Source organism: Cynara cardunculus (assembly GCF_001531365.2).
Source record: "Cynara cardunculus var. scolymus isolate 2C chromosome LG 8, CcrdV1, whole genome shotgun sequence".
In the NCBI taxonomy this organism is placed as follows: domain Eukaryota; kingdom Viridiplantae; phylum Streptophyta; class Magnoliopsida; order Asterales; family Asteraceae; genus Cynara; species Cynara cardunculus.
In genome coordinates, this window is record NC_037535.1 from 15,338,147 (window position 1) to 15,353,378 (window position 15,232).

Below are 15,232 nucleotides of genomic sequence, written 5' to 3' on the forward strand. Positions count from 1 at the left end.
TTCTCCATGCAGAGTGCGCGCAACTCACTCTCTAACCCTAATTCTTACTTCAAGCATTTTCTAGCTTAAGTAAAGGATCTTCTTTACAGCAATTACATTTCTTGTAATTTGCTAAGGTTTTGTGTGTAACCAAAGATTGTTTAGATAGGTTTTTATTACCTTATCTTTCCGCAAACAATCTTGTAAAATCTGCATTGATCTTCTCTATCAATATATATTTTAAATTTGAAAATACTGTGTTTGTATTCATTCCCCCCCCCCTTCTACAAACTGTTTCTCTTCTTGTAGACCCTCACGGGACCAACAAGACCAAGTCTCTCCGTTTTATTCCAACTATTAAAGCCTTCTGTTACAAAAGAATCACTCCCACATTGTCCTACGTAATGATCTCTAAACAAATAACAACACAAACAAAAAGCTCTATCCGTTTTTACATTATACTCCAACTAGTTAGCGTATTGATCAAACCAAGCCGGACAAAACGTCTTCCTTTACTCTCGACATATTTTTTTGGAAATGCATGACCTCGTGGTTGACAAGGTCCTCTAAGTAAGTATTTTCTCCTTATTTCATCCCTTTGATTAGGATGATATTCCGAAATCTTTTTCCTATCGGCTGGATCCCAAGGAAGATCGTTCAAATCAATTTCGTAGGGCATCGACGGAGCGGAGCTCGATTCAGGTGTTGATGTTTTCCTTTTAAAAAAAAAAATTCCATTTTTTCTAGCAATAACAATAACAAGATAAAAATCAATGGTTTATCTTTATCAATAGTGTTATTTCCATTTGCCTACAAAATTGCAAAATTAACTTAACATTTCCATTTTCCTACAAAATTGCAAAATTAACCTAACATTTCCATTTGTCTATAAAATTACAAAATTAACCTAACATAAAGCATTTACCAAAATACCAAACAACAAAATCAAAGTCATTCAAAATTAAATATTAGAATTTAGATATCAAAAAATTTACCCAAATTAACCTAATAGGCTGTAGCCGGCTACCGCACTCTGCACCGCAAGAAGAAGCACAGCCACTCAGCTAGCGCCTAGCAGGGCCGTCGGCGAAGAAGAAGAAGCAGGCTACTGGCGGGAAGAACCGAATAAGAAGAAGCAGGCTGCTGGCGGGAAGAACCGAATAAGAAGAAGCAGTCCGCTGCACGCAAGGGACGAACTTGAAGGCAGAAGCGTGAACTGGTGACTGGTGTGAAGGAGAAAGACTAAAGAGAGGGGGCCTTCATAGTTTTATTGTTGGGGGCCCAACCAAATTAAATTATAAACTATAAATAAAAAAAAATTTGGACTTTCTAAAAAAAATTTGATGGGGGCCAGGACCCCAACAGTTTCCATTTGCATCCGCCATTGTATACATATATATATATATATATATATATATATATATATAATCATTTGAGAACTCCAAAATATTGTGAGATATGTGAACTTTTCCTTTTTGTTTCACATGATTTTTTTCCATGTATAGTATTTAATGTATTCATTAACATATATTTGTTTCACAATGTGTTTGTTTCATATGTATTCAGTTCACAGTATGAAACTTTTTACGTGTATTTTTTGTTCCACAAACACGTCAAAATTGTTCACATTGTGAACCGAGTACATGTAAAACAAACACATTGTAAAACAAATATATGTTAATCAATATTCTAAATCCTAATATTAGATGAAAGAAAAATCATATGAATAACACATGATGCACAAATTTTCAATGTTATCACAATTTCATGGGTTCTCAAAAAAAGATCCCCCTATAGATATAGGCAGGATCAAACAAGAAGGCGAAAAATTCTAAGATCTCATGTAATCACATATTGTACAAAACACGTGAAATATGTTGGGTATGCTAGCAATATAGCAAGCAACCTTTTTCCTTGACCGTTGACCAAGTCGCCCACATCCTTTTAAACATATATCACATGTGATTTTACTCCTATAATTATATTTGATGTTGAAACTTTTCATCTTCTTAAAAATTGATTTCCTTTTCATATTTTATACATATATATATATATATATATGGTATATTTCTTTTACAATCTTGTGTATTTGTACAACCCTTGCAACTTTTTTTTCAACCAATCAATAAATAATTTTTTTAATTATTTTTTAAATGAAAAGATTAATGTTGTCCTTTGATAATTTTACATATTTATTGTTATTTTTAATTAAAAATGATAATAATCCTATTTATGGTTGTAACCTTCTAATTACTATGTATATTTGAAACTGATATGGAAACATTAAGATTTCTATAGAAAAAAAATAATAACCTGGATGAATTCGATGAAGCTTTGGCACAATGGGTTCAACTTCACATACTCTTATGGATTCGATATCCTTCAATGAAACATTCGTCAAGGATATATTTGATGAAATCGGTGCTGTCAGTGTACTGATGAAACCATCTTCATCAGAATATATTTGTTGTCAGTGTACTGATGAAACCATCTTCATCAGAATATATTTGTTGTCAGTGTACTGATGAAACCATCTTCATCAGAATCATAACGTGCTTTTAAAGGTGAGATGGATACATAAAACTAAGTTCATAAAAACATAGTTCAACAGAATTGTTGTCAGTGTACTGATGAAACCATTTTTCATCACTTTCATAACCTTATTTTAAAGGTGAGATGGATACATGAAACTAAGTTCATAAAAACATAGTTCAGCAGAATTGTTGTCAGTGTACTGATGAAACCATTTTCATCCGTTTCATAACCTTATTTTAAAGGTTATGATGGATACATGAAATTAAGTTCATCTAGCGTGTCGTCCGTACGTCAAAGCTTATAAAGTGTGTTGATGAAACTATTTTCAATGAATATCGCTATTTGTCTTCTACAGCAGAGTGATTATCGCATTCATGATTTCAAAGAATCCCTTCTTAGAATAGATTAAGTTTTCCAATTCCAATCTTACCCTTGGTTACCCTCAATCTATCAAGAGTGTGCATATAGTTTTTCCTTTTTATTACAATTTTGTCATCCAATGCATCTTGACCATACATTAAAAATTGAAGGGATGAGATGATGGTTGTATTGGGTGTAGGAATGGGAAAGGTTGTAAAATAACCTCCCTCTATATATATATATATATATATATATATACTATTATACATAACTCTTAAAACACAACTCACAATGCATATCCACAAGGTAAAAGCTTTTATTGCAACCACCACCTAATTGGATTACTCCTGGCTTCGCTTTTCATAAATTCAGAGTTTCTTCTTCTCTTTACATCTATGTACAACTTATCATTGCATTCACTTTTATCAACAACCTTTTGATACACACTCTTCCTCTTGACTGTATTTAGATTTCCTTATCTCTATCTCCACTCTACCGCTCTCCACATCGTCTTCTACGAGCACTGGACAAGAAGGTTTGTGGTGTGACATGTGGAGATAATCTTATTTTGTGTGAAGGTCATGTGATCGGAATATACTCGGTTTCAATACAATATAATGTAACATTCACAAAATATAAAAAATACCTCCAAATTCTCTCACCTTCTCGCGAAAATGAAAATTTCTCGTATGCCCTGTATGAGTTGAACGCTTTGTTTGGCTAAAGAATGAATCAACATGTTCGACTTTGCCCGTTTACAATGCACAACTTGTGTTATGTTCGGTGATGGCTATCCATACATATATCATCGAAAACAAATGATAGTAATTTCAAGCGGATATGAATAGATCACCAAGGGATTTCTTTACCGTCCCAAGCGAAGAATTTGCCATTGTCATGGCTCTTGCTGCTGTTGATGATGCCCAAGAGCCTTTGTACGGAGAATTCTTTAGTGAAGAGCTTGTCTTTCGGAACATTCTTTTGGAATGGCTTAGAGAGATCCGTGTCCACCGTTCCAGGGTGCAATAAAATGCATATCACTGGATCCTTCTTTCGGGCAAATTCAACAGAAACACATTTGGTTACTGCAGACATCAATAAGCTTTTATATAAAAGACACATTTGGTTACTGCAGATACACAATTGTCGATCATTCGTTGCCATTTCACATTTTCTTTGCACTTCATTTATTTATTTCTTTACTTTTGAAGTATATAATACTTGTATATTCAGTGAGATTTGAATCCTTGGCCTCCTTAGGGAGCGGGTTCTACCGGAACCCGGATACTGTTGTGCCAAGGACCCTTTGGTAACTTGATTCACAATGGATTCAAGGTTCACTCGTTTTTAGCACAGGAAGGTAGAACTTTTGTAAATAATTCCAAGTAAAAACTCTTACGCTGATTAAGTGCAGCCTTGGAGGCCCGATATGAATGCCATCCACCTAAACGGTTGTCCCCAATTGAGCCAACCCTGGCACTTATGTTAGCCACAACAGCAACATCTCTTTCAGTTCCACTGCCACCTCCAACCTTAAGCAAAGGCCACATATGCTGCATTTTCATGATCAAAATTCATATATGGTCATATATGGTGTGTTACCCTAAAACACAACTATACAAGTCCTTAACGAAGCTGGAAAAATGAACAGATCTGTTAATGTTAAGCGAGTTCCACCCTCTTCAGAGCATCCACAATGGTGCTTGTTTCCAAGTTACTTGGAAAGCTATTGGCCAAATGGCATTGGGGAAAAAGCCACCTACAAAACAAATCCCTTTTTGCTTGTGCAGTTACAGGTCAAGTTTTTTATGTGGGTCCCACCTTTATTTGAAGAAGCTCCACCATTGTGGATGCTCTTATGTGTCCATGAGTTGCTTTGATTTCAGATAAGATTTTAGTTTTTTATGATCAGCTTGTTGATGATTCTAATCAAAATGTCATTTTAGCATTCTCATTTTTCATTTCTAAGAATATTATGTGATGTTTGTTACTAGTTTGAGATGCATAACCTTTGGAGAAGGTATGTCCCGGAAACGCCAATCTAATTTTCAGAGGTAGTTGAATGGGGGAATGTTAATGCATCTGGTAATTTGGCAATACATATGTGTACCCTCACAAGATGTTCTCTTTAGACATATCCATTAGTCTACCATTTGATCGAGCAAGGGCTTGTGACATTGCAATTAATATGTATTTAGATTAACATTTAGCCTTTCCAGATAGTTCAGTCAGAAGAAAGAGAAGATATTCAACAAATATGAAGGCACTTGTAATCTAGGATGTGCTCATGCTATAATTAGCCTGCATGTAAATTAACTCGATTAGATGTTAAGTTGGCAGATTTGTATTGGATGAAGTTCTAGGGTGCACCTATGTAATTGCCAAATCCTGTTTAAGACTTCCTCAATATTTCTAGATATTTACCAAAAAAAACCTGCTAACTATGCAGTTGCAATACATTACAAACTATTTTCAACAAAGCAAATAACTTGTGTTTAACCAATTTCTTAAATGGCTTACTATAGTTCATAGCAATTTGAAACTGATAAATTTGCAAGAAGAAACTAATTGTTTCAATGAGGGAGAGATATGTATGGAACAATCAATGTTAAAGAACACAAAATAACAGATATAGATGATCATACCTTCGTCACCAAAATAGGACCCACTGCATTAACCTCATAAGCAAGCAGTAACGATGATCTCTCTATTTTGGTCATTGTTGTTTCTGTATACAAGATTATATAAAATCAGGAACCTTAATATCCAATGAAACTGGCTAGCATCAAAGTACTATGAATTGCTGATGAAAAATATAGCTTTAAAACATCTTGGACCAAGCTTTAATTACCTGGGTGTATAACATCTGGTATTGAAAGAATACCAGATGCATTAACAAGAAGATTTAAGTGGCCATACGTCTCGCCTATGGCCTTTGCAGACTCCTGACATGATGTCTTGTTAGATGGTTTTAAGGTCATACAGTTGTTGATTTAGTAATTACGTAAAGCATATCAAACTGTTATGAAGTTTAAAATAGAAAAGTAAGTTACAAGGAACAAACAACTGAAATAATGAAAAATTCCTGAACAATAAAGTACAAATTACATAAACCAAACCAAGCAAACCCAATATATCCCACACAGAGGTAGGATCAGGGAGGGTCACAGGTAAGATGTATGGAGGCCTTTCCAGTCGCCTCTACCCAAATGGTAGAGAGGTTGTTTCCGAGAAAACTACAAATTATCTCTTCAAATATAATTATTGCTACACTCTTTTATGGCTGATACTTTTGCTCCCTCTTCGACAAAGGAAAGCTCCATGACCCTTTCAAACAATGTAATTCTAGTAAGAGCCCAAGGCCCGTTTTTGCTTGATTTCCAATCTATGTTTTATTGGAAAAACAGGTTTTATACCCGCTTTGGACGGGCCCAAAAATGAAGTCGAATCCAAGCTAGAAATGGAAAGAAATATTTATGTAGTCCTACATGATAGCTTCGTTTCAATATATCATATGTCCAAAACGGTGTTCATATGAATGAGAGAAATTGATTCTCAAGGTATTGAGTTTGAGATGAATATTGGGAATTGGTTCGATGTCGGATATGGAAAAGAAGTTGAGTTTATATATTAGATTCCTAGTCGGGAGTAGAATGTATTCAGACCAATGAACTTGTGTGCAAGAACACATAACTTCGTGTGGGGCTAATAGTTTTCATTTCCCATCTCATCCTGTGGGTATGAATGTTGTATCAAAGTTGACTGGGATAACTTTTCTTAGTTTCTTTTCGGATTCTTTTTAAACCAGTTATGAATACGTAACTACCAATGAATTAATGGAAATATTGTCTCCTAACTGATCAATGTTGAATTCGATATTTATGGCTCAGTCAATTGATTAGAAAATCACTTCAGTTTATGGCGTGAAAAGTAACCTAAAAAGGTGAAACCAGAAAAGTTGAATGGTAGAAAGGTGAGAGGAGAAAAGAGAGGAACTTGAAGGAAGGTATCTACGGACTAGAATTTTTCAATGATGTGTCTTAGCAAAAAAAGCATTACTACACCAGCATCAAATTTCCTATTTAACATCATCACTTGTCTCTGATTCCTTGTAAAGTTTATTCTTGCTGAAATTTCTAGATTTCCCTATTGAAGGACAAGTGACAAGAAGTAACCTCTATTGTGCTTTCAATTGTAAGATCCAACCTTTGAATATGTAGCCTTTCAGAAAATTTGTTTTTTAACTCAATTAGCCCTGCTGCTCCATTGGGATTCCTGCATGTAGCAATTACATGTTCTTGAGAATTTTTCACCAGCAATTGCTTGACCTGTACCAAAATCAAAGATGTCATTTAGATTAACTTAATATAAATTCTCACATAATGACAACGAAGAGAAGCAACCTTTTGATCCCAATATTACCTCAGACAGAGAGAGAGACAGAGAAGCAACAATAAAATTAGGAACCCACCAAAACTATTGTTGCTTAGATCAACTCTTCACTTATTCTGGTACTCTATGTGAATGGGATAGGGAGACAGACTATGGGGTGCATAAATGACATGAAGAGTTCCATTTCCTAATACCCATCTGTGTGGTCCTAGGGTACAAACCAGTGGATTCTCCTAGGTTGCATCTATAAAAAGTAACGGCTCAGCCAGGAAAGTTCATGCACAACCACCAGAAGTGGAAAAAGGCTAGTTATGGAACTCAATTATAAGACAGTCATACTTCATCCTCTTTGAGTATAGGTCAGTCATTTATAAACAATACACCATTCATTGGGAGGTCATTTTCACATTCCAAAATATCTTACCGGAGCTTCAACAAGTAATATGCATTCAGATCAAGATAGTGTTGGAGTGTTCAGTAAAGGTTGGGACTGGAAAATTTTCTAGGTCTTAATATATAGCCAGTGGCAACTTGTGCAACCACTCAAAGGTGCACCACAGCCTATTGTGTTCTTGTTAGTGAGCATCTTTGCTAGGTCTTTACAATGCAGTCCAAGTTGGTATCTCGTTGCACAGTAATATCATGTCATGCAAGATGTTACATGTGAACATCTTTCATGAGTCACCTTTTGCTCGAGTTGGGCAGCCTTAAGACGGTAGATGACTATAGTTTCTTGCACTTGTGATCTCAGTGTATGATCTAGTTATACAGGGTTCCCTAAGCCCCACATCTCAGTAATATAAATCAATATAAACCCTACATATTCACAATAGCATATGTATGAGATATGTTCATTTGTAGATTCACATTATGCAATGAGTAGGTTTCATGATACGTCAATACTATTCTTTGCAGGACATAAAGTACCAAGAGATCTGTTATTGTTTGTGCAAATGTCACTTCTGGTTTAAGAGTGAGATTTCTTGGAAATCTGTGTATTATTAACATATGATGGCAATATGTAGAGTACATTAAGGTGTTAACAAGAAAATATATTATTGTGGGAAAATGTAAAAATATAAATGATTATGTATTTAATGTAGGAGACAGGAGTAATGGGAGCCGATTATAATTCCATGATATTAGTGATTGTAGGCAATCCCATAAAAGAGGGATTCATAGAATAGTTTCCTTTTCTTTCCCTTTGCCTTGTGTATTTATATTGTATGCTTCTCTGTCAAGAACGAATAAGAAACACGGCAGAATTCCTAAATCTGTTATGGTATCAGAACTATCGAAGCTTGGGAAGCCTTTTTAGCCTTCATAAACCTTCTTTGAAAATTAGGCAGGCCTTCATTGCCTTCTTCCTTTGATTCCTTTTTTGTGGCCTTCATTGCCATCAATTCCTAACCCAGCATCGAAAGAATGACAGAACCCAAATCAGAATCTGCCATAACCCATGTTTCTCAACCAGGAGACTTACAGCACATCCATGCATCATACCGATTGGATGGAAAGAACTATCTCATGTCATTTTCAGCACTCTGAAAAACCTTCTGGTGGTGGATACTTATTCCTAGGTACTTGTTTTTTAACTTATTCAGGTGAGCATCCTTTTTCATTTGGATTTAATGTCTTAGGTTCAACCCTAAAATACTCCGGGATCATTGATTTGGGAGCAACTGACCATATGGCTCACTCTTCCAAACACTTCTCCACATACTCACCTTGTCCAAGTAACAAGAAAATTGTCACTGCTGATAGAACTCAAACCACGCAGGTATAGGAGATATCCAACTTAGCTCATCTATTCTTTTAAAAAAATGTTCTTCACGTCCCAAAATTGTCCACTAATCTGATTTCTGTAAAGAAAATAGCACGAGATTTACCTTGTCAAGTGGTATTTTTTGTGACGAATATTGTTTGCATCAGGAAAAGGATTTGGGGAAGACGATTGGACTTGCTAAGGAAAAGGATGATCTATATTGTCTTGAGATGCCAAAAAGTACCAGATTATCTCTCTCTCGTAACAGAATCTGTTCTTTCCAATAAAGAAAAAATCATACTTCACCATTGTCGTTTAGGTCATCCCTCATTTAGGATTATTAAAGTTATTTTTCCATATTTGTTTAAAACAATCGATGTTGAAAGCCTTCATTGTGAGGCATGTGAGCTTCCTAAACACAAGTGTATCCTTTTTCCTATCAGTGATAAAAGAAGCAACTCTTCTTTTTATCTTATTCACACTGATATTTGGGGGTCCATCTAATATTTCCAATGTGTCGGGTGGAAGATGGTTTGTGACCTTCATTGATGATTGTACACAGGTTACTTGGGTGTTAATAAAATATAAGTCTGATGTTGGCACTATTCTCCCTAATTTCATTTCGATGGTTAAAAAACAATTTGGAGTAGAAGTTCAAAAAATAAGATCTGATAATGCTCGAGACTTTTTCAATCAAACTCTCACCTCCTATTTTCAAAAAGAGGGAATAATTCAAGAATCTTCATGTGTTAAAACACCTCAACAGAACGGAGTGGCAGAGAGGAAAAATGGGCATCTATTAGATCAAACCAGAGCATTATTATTTCAAAATAATGTTCCAAAACATTTTTGGGGAGAAGCAGTGCTCACAGCAACTTATCTTATAAATAGACTCCCTACCCGAGTTCTAGGATTCAAAAGTCCTATGGATGTACTTTCTTCCTTTTATCCAAATGTGTCCACTTCCAACAATCTTGTACCCCGTATTTTTGGATGCATTTCATTTGTTCACGTCCATAGCCAAGACATAAACAAACTTGATCCTCGGGCTCTAAAGTGTGTTTTCTTGGGATATTCCTCAACCCAGAAAGGGTACAAATATGTTACCAGGGACAGACCCAGAAAATTTTTCATATGGTGGCACCATATAATTAATATAATATAATATACATCTAAAAATAATTACAAAACATATGGTTTTTATAGTACCGATAAACAACTCCTAAACTTGTACCCGACGCGTCTTCATCTTTTGAAAACGGTCAATATATACCCAAAAATAATTACAAAAAGTATGGTTTTTTAGAATTGATAAACAACTCCTAAATTTGTCCTCAGCATGTCTTCATCTTTTGGAAACAATCGATGACATCTTCGTTTTTAACATTACTAAGGGCTTCCTTTTCTATGGCACAAATGAGGGCATAATTCAAAAAATCATCACCAATTCGATTACATAAATCTGTCTTGACAAGCTTCATCACCGAAAACCATCTTTCAATCATAGCAGTTGCAACAGGCAAAACCAGTGTCAGTTTCAATAACCGGTAGACTAAAGGATGAGAAAGATGCTTTCTTGTTGCCACCATTAATCTTGCTAGGTCGGCAATACCGTTTAAGTTGGCAAATCTGACATCATTATAAACAGAATGATAGTAGATGTCAAGTTCGTGCTCAAGAATGATCCTTTCCTTGTCTTCAAAATCTCGGGGATACATATGACTCAACTTCAATAGGCTTGATTTGTTAAACTGAGAAAACGAATTGCGTGGATTCAAAGTTGCCATGTTTTGAAGCAAGTCGCTGCCTATCTCACCAAAACGATTACCAAACTCTCGGATCTGCATATCCAAAACAGTGTTGAATATATCATAGTTATAATAATGTTGATTGTTAATGTTCTTCCTTTTCCTTGAACTTCTTGTATTAACATAAGCTTCAACCATATCCAACTTCACAATCTTATGTTTATCACAAAAAGAGTAGCATTTCTACAAAATTTGATCAAACTCATTTTCTCTCAACATTTGTAATTGACCTTTGGTTGTTCCTATCAAATCTGTTGTAAATGTGTTTGAAACACACCCCAAGAATCCGAGCAAATAATAACAATATTAGTTTGACGCGGAATGGAATTAATATTTTAATCAAGCGTAATTAATCACGAACGAAAAGAACCAAGACAATAAGTAAGATAGACACAAGGATTTACGTGGAAACCCAAATCGGGAAAAAACCACGGGCGGAGGAAGCCGAGAACCAATTCACTATATGTTGAAGTGTTTACAAGGTTGGAATAGAAAAATACAATACAAAGGATTTTGTATATATGTATTCTGTGAAAAAGGATGTGTTTGGGATGATCAGCAAATGAAGAATCAACCTCCCCTTTTATAGGCACATTTTAGTTGTTGTGAAAGCATGTAACTTAATTCTTCAAAGTCAGGCCCCGAATTCCAATTGTCTAAATTGTAATAAATGTGGCCACAATATTTGAAATTGTATATGCAGCCTTCTTTGATAATTGCAGCCTTCTTTGACAATTTTGAAAACATGTTCACAATCTCCACCTTGATTTCAAAATGCAGAGAAACAACTCATCAAATTTCCCAAATTCCATAAGATCCTGTAATCACCATATAGAGAAATAATTGATTCTGAAAAGTTAAAATACTTCCTCCACCTCAAGCCTTTCAAGCTCAACTGCGATCAGAAACACCCACCAAGTCCAAACATGATTTAAACTTGGCTATAGGAAGACTTTTAGTGAACATATCAGCGGGATTATAATATGTATGAATTTTATCCACGACACAAATCACCTTTTTCAATGATATCCCGCACAAAATGATAACGAATATCAATATGTTTTGTTCGGTCATGAAACATTTGATCTTTACTCAAGAAGATAGCACTCTGGTTGTCACAGAAAATTGTGGTCACCTCTATTCTATCGTCGAGTTCTCCAAATAATCCCTTCAACCAGATATCTTCCTTAACTACTTCTCTGCATTTTGAAATGCAGTAAAGAGTGCTATCTTCTCTGCATTTGATGAGTTGTTTCTCTGCATTTTGAAATCAAGGTGGAGATTGTGAACATGTTTTCAAAATTGTCGAAGAAGGCTGCAATTATCAAAGAAGGCTGCATATACAATTTCAAATATTGTGGCCACATTTATTACAATTTAGACAATTGGAATTCGGCGCTTGACTTTGAAGAATTACGTTACATGCTTTCACAACAACTAAAATGTGCCTATAAAAGGGGAGGTTGATTCTTCATTTGCTGATCATCCCAAACACACCCTTTTTTCACAGAATCAATATATACAAAATCCTTTGTATTGTATTTTTCTATTCCAACCTTGTAAACACTTCAACATATAGTGAATTGGTTCTCGGCTTCCTCCGCCCGTGGTTTTTTCCCGATTTGGGTTTCCACGTAAATCCTTGTGTCTATCTTACTTATTGTCTCGGTTCTTTTCGTTCGTGATTAATTACGCTTGATTAAAATATTAATTCCATTCTGCGTCAAACTAATATTATTATTATTATTTGCTCGGATTCTTGGGGTGTGCTTCAAACACATTTACAACAATTGGTATCAGAGCATCCGGGTTTTAATATTAGTTTGTTGGAATTATTATTTTAAGCGTTTAATCATGTCTTCGATGAAGTTCGATATTCCGTTACTGGATCGAAACACCAGATTCCCTTTATGGCAAGTCAAGATGAGGGATGTTCTCATCCAGATGGATCTACATCAAGCGTTGCTGGGCGTTGACAAAATGCCCGCATCATGGACAAACGAAGAAAAGGAGATGCGTGGTCTGAAGGCTTTATCTCAAATCCGCTTAMWTCTATCTAACGATGTATTGCAAGATGTTCTGAAGGAAACTTCTGCGGCTTCACTATGGCTGAAATTGGAGCAGTTACTAATGACGAAGAGCCTACCTAACAAGCTGCACTGAAGCAGCGACTGTTTAATCTCAAGATGATGGAAGGTGGCTCTCTGTCCGATCACATTTCCATGTTCAAAGAGTTAGTCAATAACTTGGAGAACATGGATGTCCAGTACGAGGATGAAGATTTGGCTTTATTCTTGTTGTCATCATTGCCCGAATCCTACAGCCATTTTCGGGATACTATCATCTATAGCCGCGACACTCTTGTGTTAGATGAAAGTTCTTACAGTCTTAGACTCTAAGGAGAAGATGAAGCAGATTACAGGTGGAACAGAAACAAAGTCCGAAGGCTTAAATGCCAGAGGCAGAACAACAGACAAAGGTAAAAACTTCCAACGAGGCAGATCCAAGTCTAAAGGCAAACAGAAGTTTTGCAACTATTGCCACAAAAAGGGACATACTATCGACGAATGTTTTAAACTGAAAAACAAGGAGAGGTTAGCAGATAGCAAAAAGGCAAGTACTTCGGCTAAAGCTGATGTAGCAGAGGCCGGTTGTATTGGAGAACTTCTAACAGTTTATTCAGATGAACTGGATTCTTCTGATGAATGGATTCTCGACTCTGGTTGTACTTTTCATATGTGTCACAACAGAAGTTGGTTTTACATATTTGAAAAGGTTAACCATGGTTATGTTCTGATGGGCAAAAACTCTACATGTCCAGTTGTTGGACATGGTTCTGTCAGAATCCGAATGTATGATGGAGTCATCCGAACCATTGGGGATGTTCGATACGTCCCTGACCTTAAAAGAAATTTGTTATCACTCAGCACCTTTGATAAAAAGGGTTATGAGTTTGCCGGTAAAGCTGGAGTTCTCAGAGTTTTTAAAAATGACTCTGACTCACTGAGGGCCAGACGAAAAACCGCAGATCTTTACTTTCTCGAAGGGCAAACAATTTCGAGTGATGTTGCTGTCGCTTCAAAGTCACTCTCAGAACCAGATCAGTCCCGTCTTTGGCACCTTCGACTCGGCCACATGAGTTTTCAAGGCATGTCAGAATTGAGTCGAAGAGGTTTACTTGGTAATCAGAAGGTGGTAGAGTTAGAATTCTGTGAAGACTGTATTTACGGCAAGGCAAAACGAGTGCGATTTATGAGTGGCGTTCACACGACGAAAGGGCCACTCGATTATGTTCACTCGGATTTATGGGGACCAGCTCGAGTTGCTTCGAAAGGTGGAGCTATATATATGCTCACTATTATTGACGATTTCTCAAGAAAGGTGTGGTGTTTCTTTCTAAAGCATAAGGGAGACGTTTTCTCTACCTTCAGAGATTGGAAAGTTCAGGTTGAAAAGCAGTCAGATTTGACGGTAAAGTATCTGCGTACGGATAATGGACTGGAGTTCTGCTCAGAAGAGTTCAATGCCTACTGCCGAAAAGAAGGCATTACTCGTCATCGCACAGTAGTCCATACACCTCAACAAAATGGTGTAGCCGAAAGGATGAATCGCACCATTATGGAGAAGGTCCGCTGTATGCTTTCTAATTCCAAGTAGCCAAAGTCTTTTTGGGCCGAGTCTGCTTCGACTGCTTGTTATGTTATTCTATGCTGTCAAAATCGCGATATATCGCCGATATATCGGCGATATATCGGATATCGCTCGGAAAAAAAAAATCGGTCATGAAAAATCGGCCAAAATATCGCCAACGATATTATCGGCGATATTTGGCGATATTTTGAGCGATATTTTAGTGAAAAATCGGTCCGATATTCCGATTTTTACAAGGGTTAAAATTTGGGCTTTTTTTTATTCCATGGGCCTTATTTTTTGGGCTGCTTAGTAAATTAGGTCTAAATCTAAATCTAAACTTAGTTCAGACTTCTTCTCTCGGTCTCTCTTTTCTCGCTCGAACTAAGCCAGCTGCCCCTTACGACGACTACGTTGAGCTCCAAGAGTTTGTAGATGCAAGAGATGGCCTCCTTTGGTCGGATGTACGAGAAGCAATGGGAGGTAATGAAGAAGTTGGACCAAGTACAAGAAGTAAAAGGGAGCGCTATCGAGATGATGATGATGATGATCATGTTGGAGATGAAGGAGAAGAAAAGGAAGATTGGGAAGCTAACCTAAACGAAGAAGTGAATGTATTGGATGATGTTGACTCGGATGCCGAACCTATTGCTTGCGATTAGCTTGTTTTTGAACACTTTAGATGATGTGATGTTTTAATTTTGAAACTATATTTCTAAACTCTAATTAATGCATATTATATATATAATTCTAAGAAATATTA

At 36.2% G+C, this 15,232-nt stretch overlaps 2 protein-coding genes across 2 annotated transcripts; both read right to left on the reverse strand.

Moving 5' to 3' along the window:
- Positions 1-3,226: 3,226 nt before the first annotated feature.
- LOC112516225 (C-factor) lies at positions 3,227-7,226 on the reverse strand. The gene is made up of 5 exons (XM_025123243.1): positions 7,050-7,226; positions 5,726-5,819; positions 5,520-5,602; positions 4,274-4,427; positions 3,227-3,959 (listed from the first exon to the last, which is right to left on the reverse strand). Exons 1-5 carry the CDS (start codon positions 7,224-7,226, stop codon positions 3,724-3,726), a joined length of 744 nt encoding a protein of 247 aa, XP_024979011.1. The 3' UTR covers positions 3,227-3,723.
- A 3,139-nt stretch (positions 7,227-10,365) lies between these two features.
- On the reverse strand, positions 10,366-10,977 carry LOC112516226. The gene has a single exon (XM_025123244.1). The coding sequence runs from the start codon at positions 10,975-10,977 to the stop codon at positions 10,366-10,368; it is 612 nt and encodes a 203-aa protein (XP_024979012.1).
- Between the last annotated feature and the right edge of the window lie 4,255 nt (positions 10,978-15,232).

Bases quoted from the DNA above. Each gene is read 5' to 3' on its own strand.
- LOC112516226 (XM_025123244.1), bottom strand. From the start codon at position 10,977: ATGGTTGAAGCTTATGTTAATACAAGAAGTTCAAGGAAAAGGAAGAAC.
- LOC112516225 (XM_025123243.1), bottom strand. From the start codon at position 7,226: ATGACATCTTTGATTTTGGTACAGGTCAAGCAATTGCTGGTGAAAAAT. The intron at 5,603-5,725 runs GTAATTAAAGCT...TCTTGTATACAG, and splicing joins ACCAGATGTTATACACCCAG to AAACAACAATGACCAAAATA. The intron at 4,428-5,519 runs GTATGATCATCT...ATGAAAATGCAG, and splicing joins GTCCTATTTTGGTGACGAAG to CATATGTGGCCTTTGCTTAA.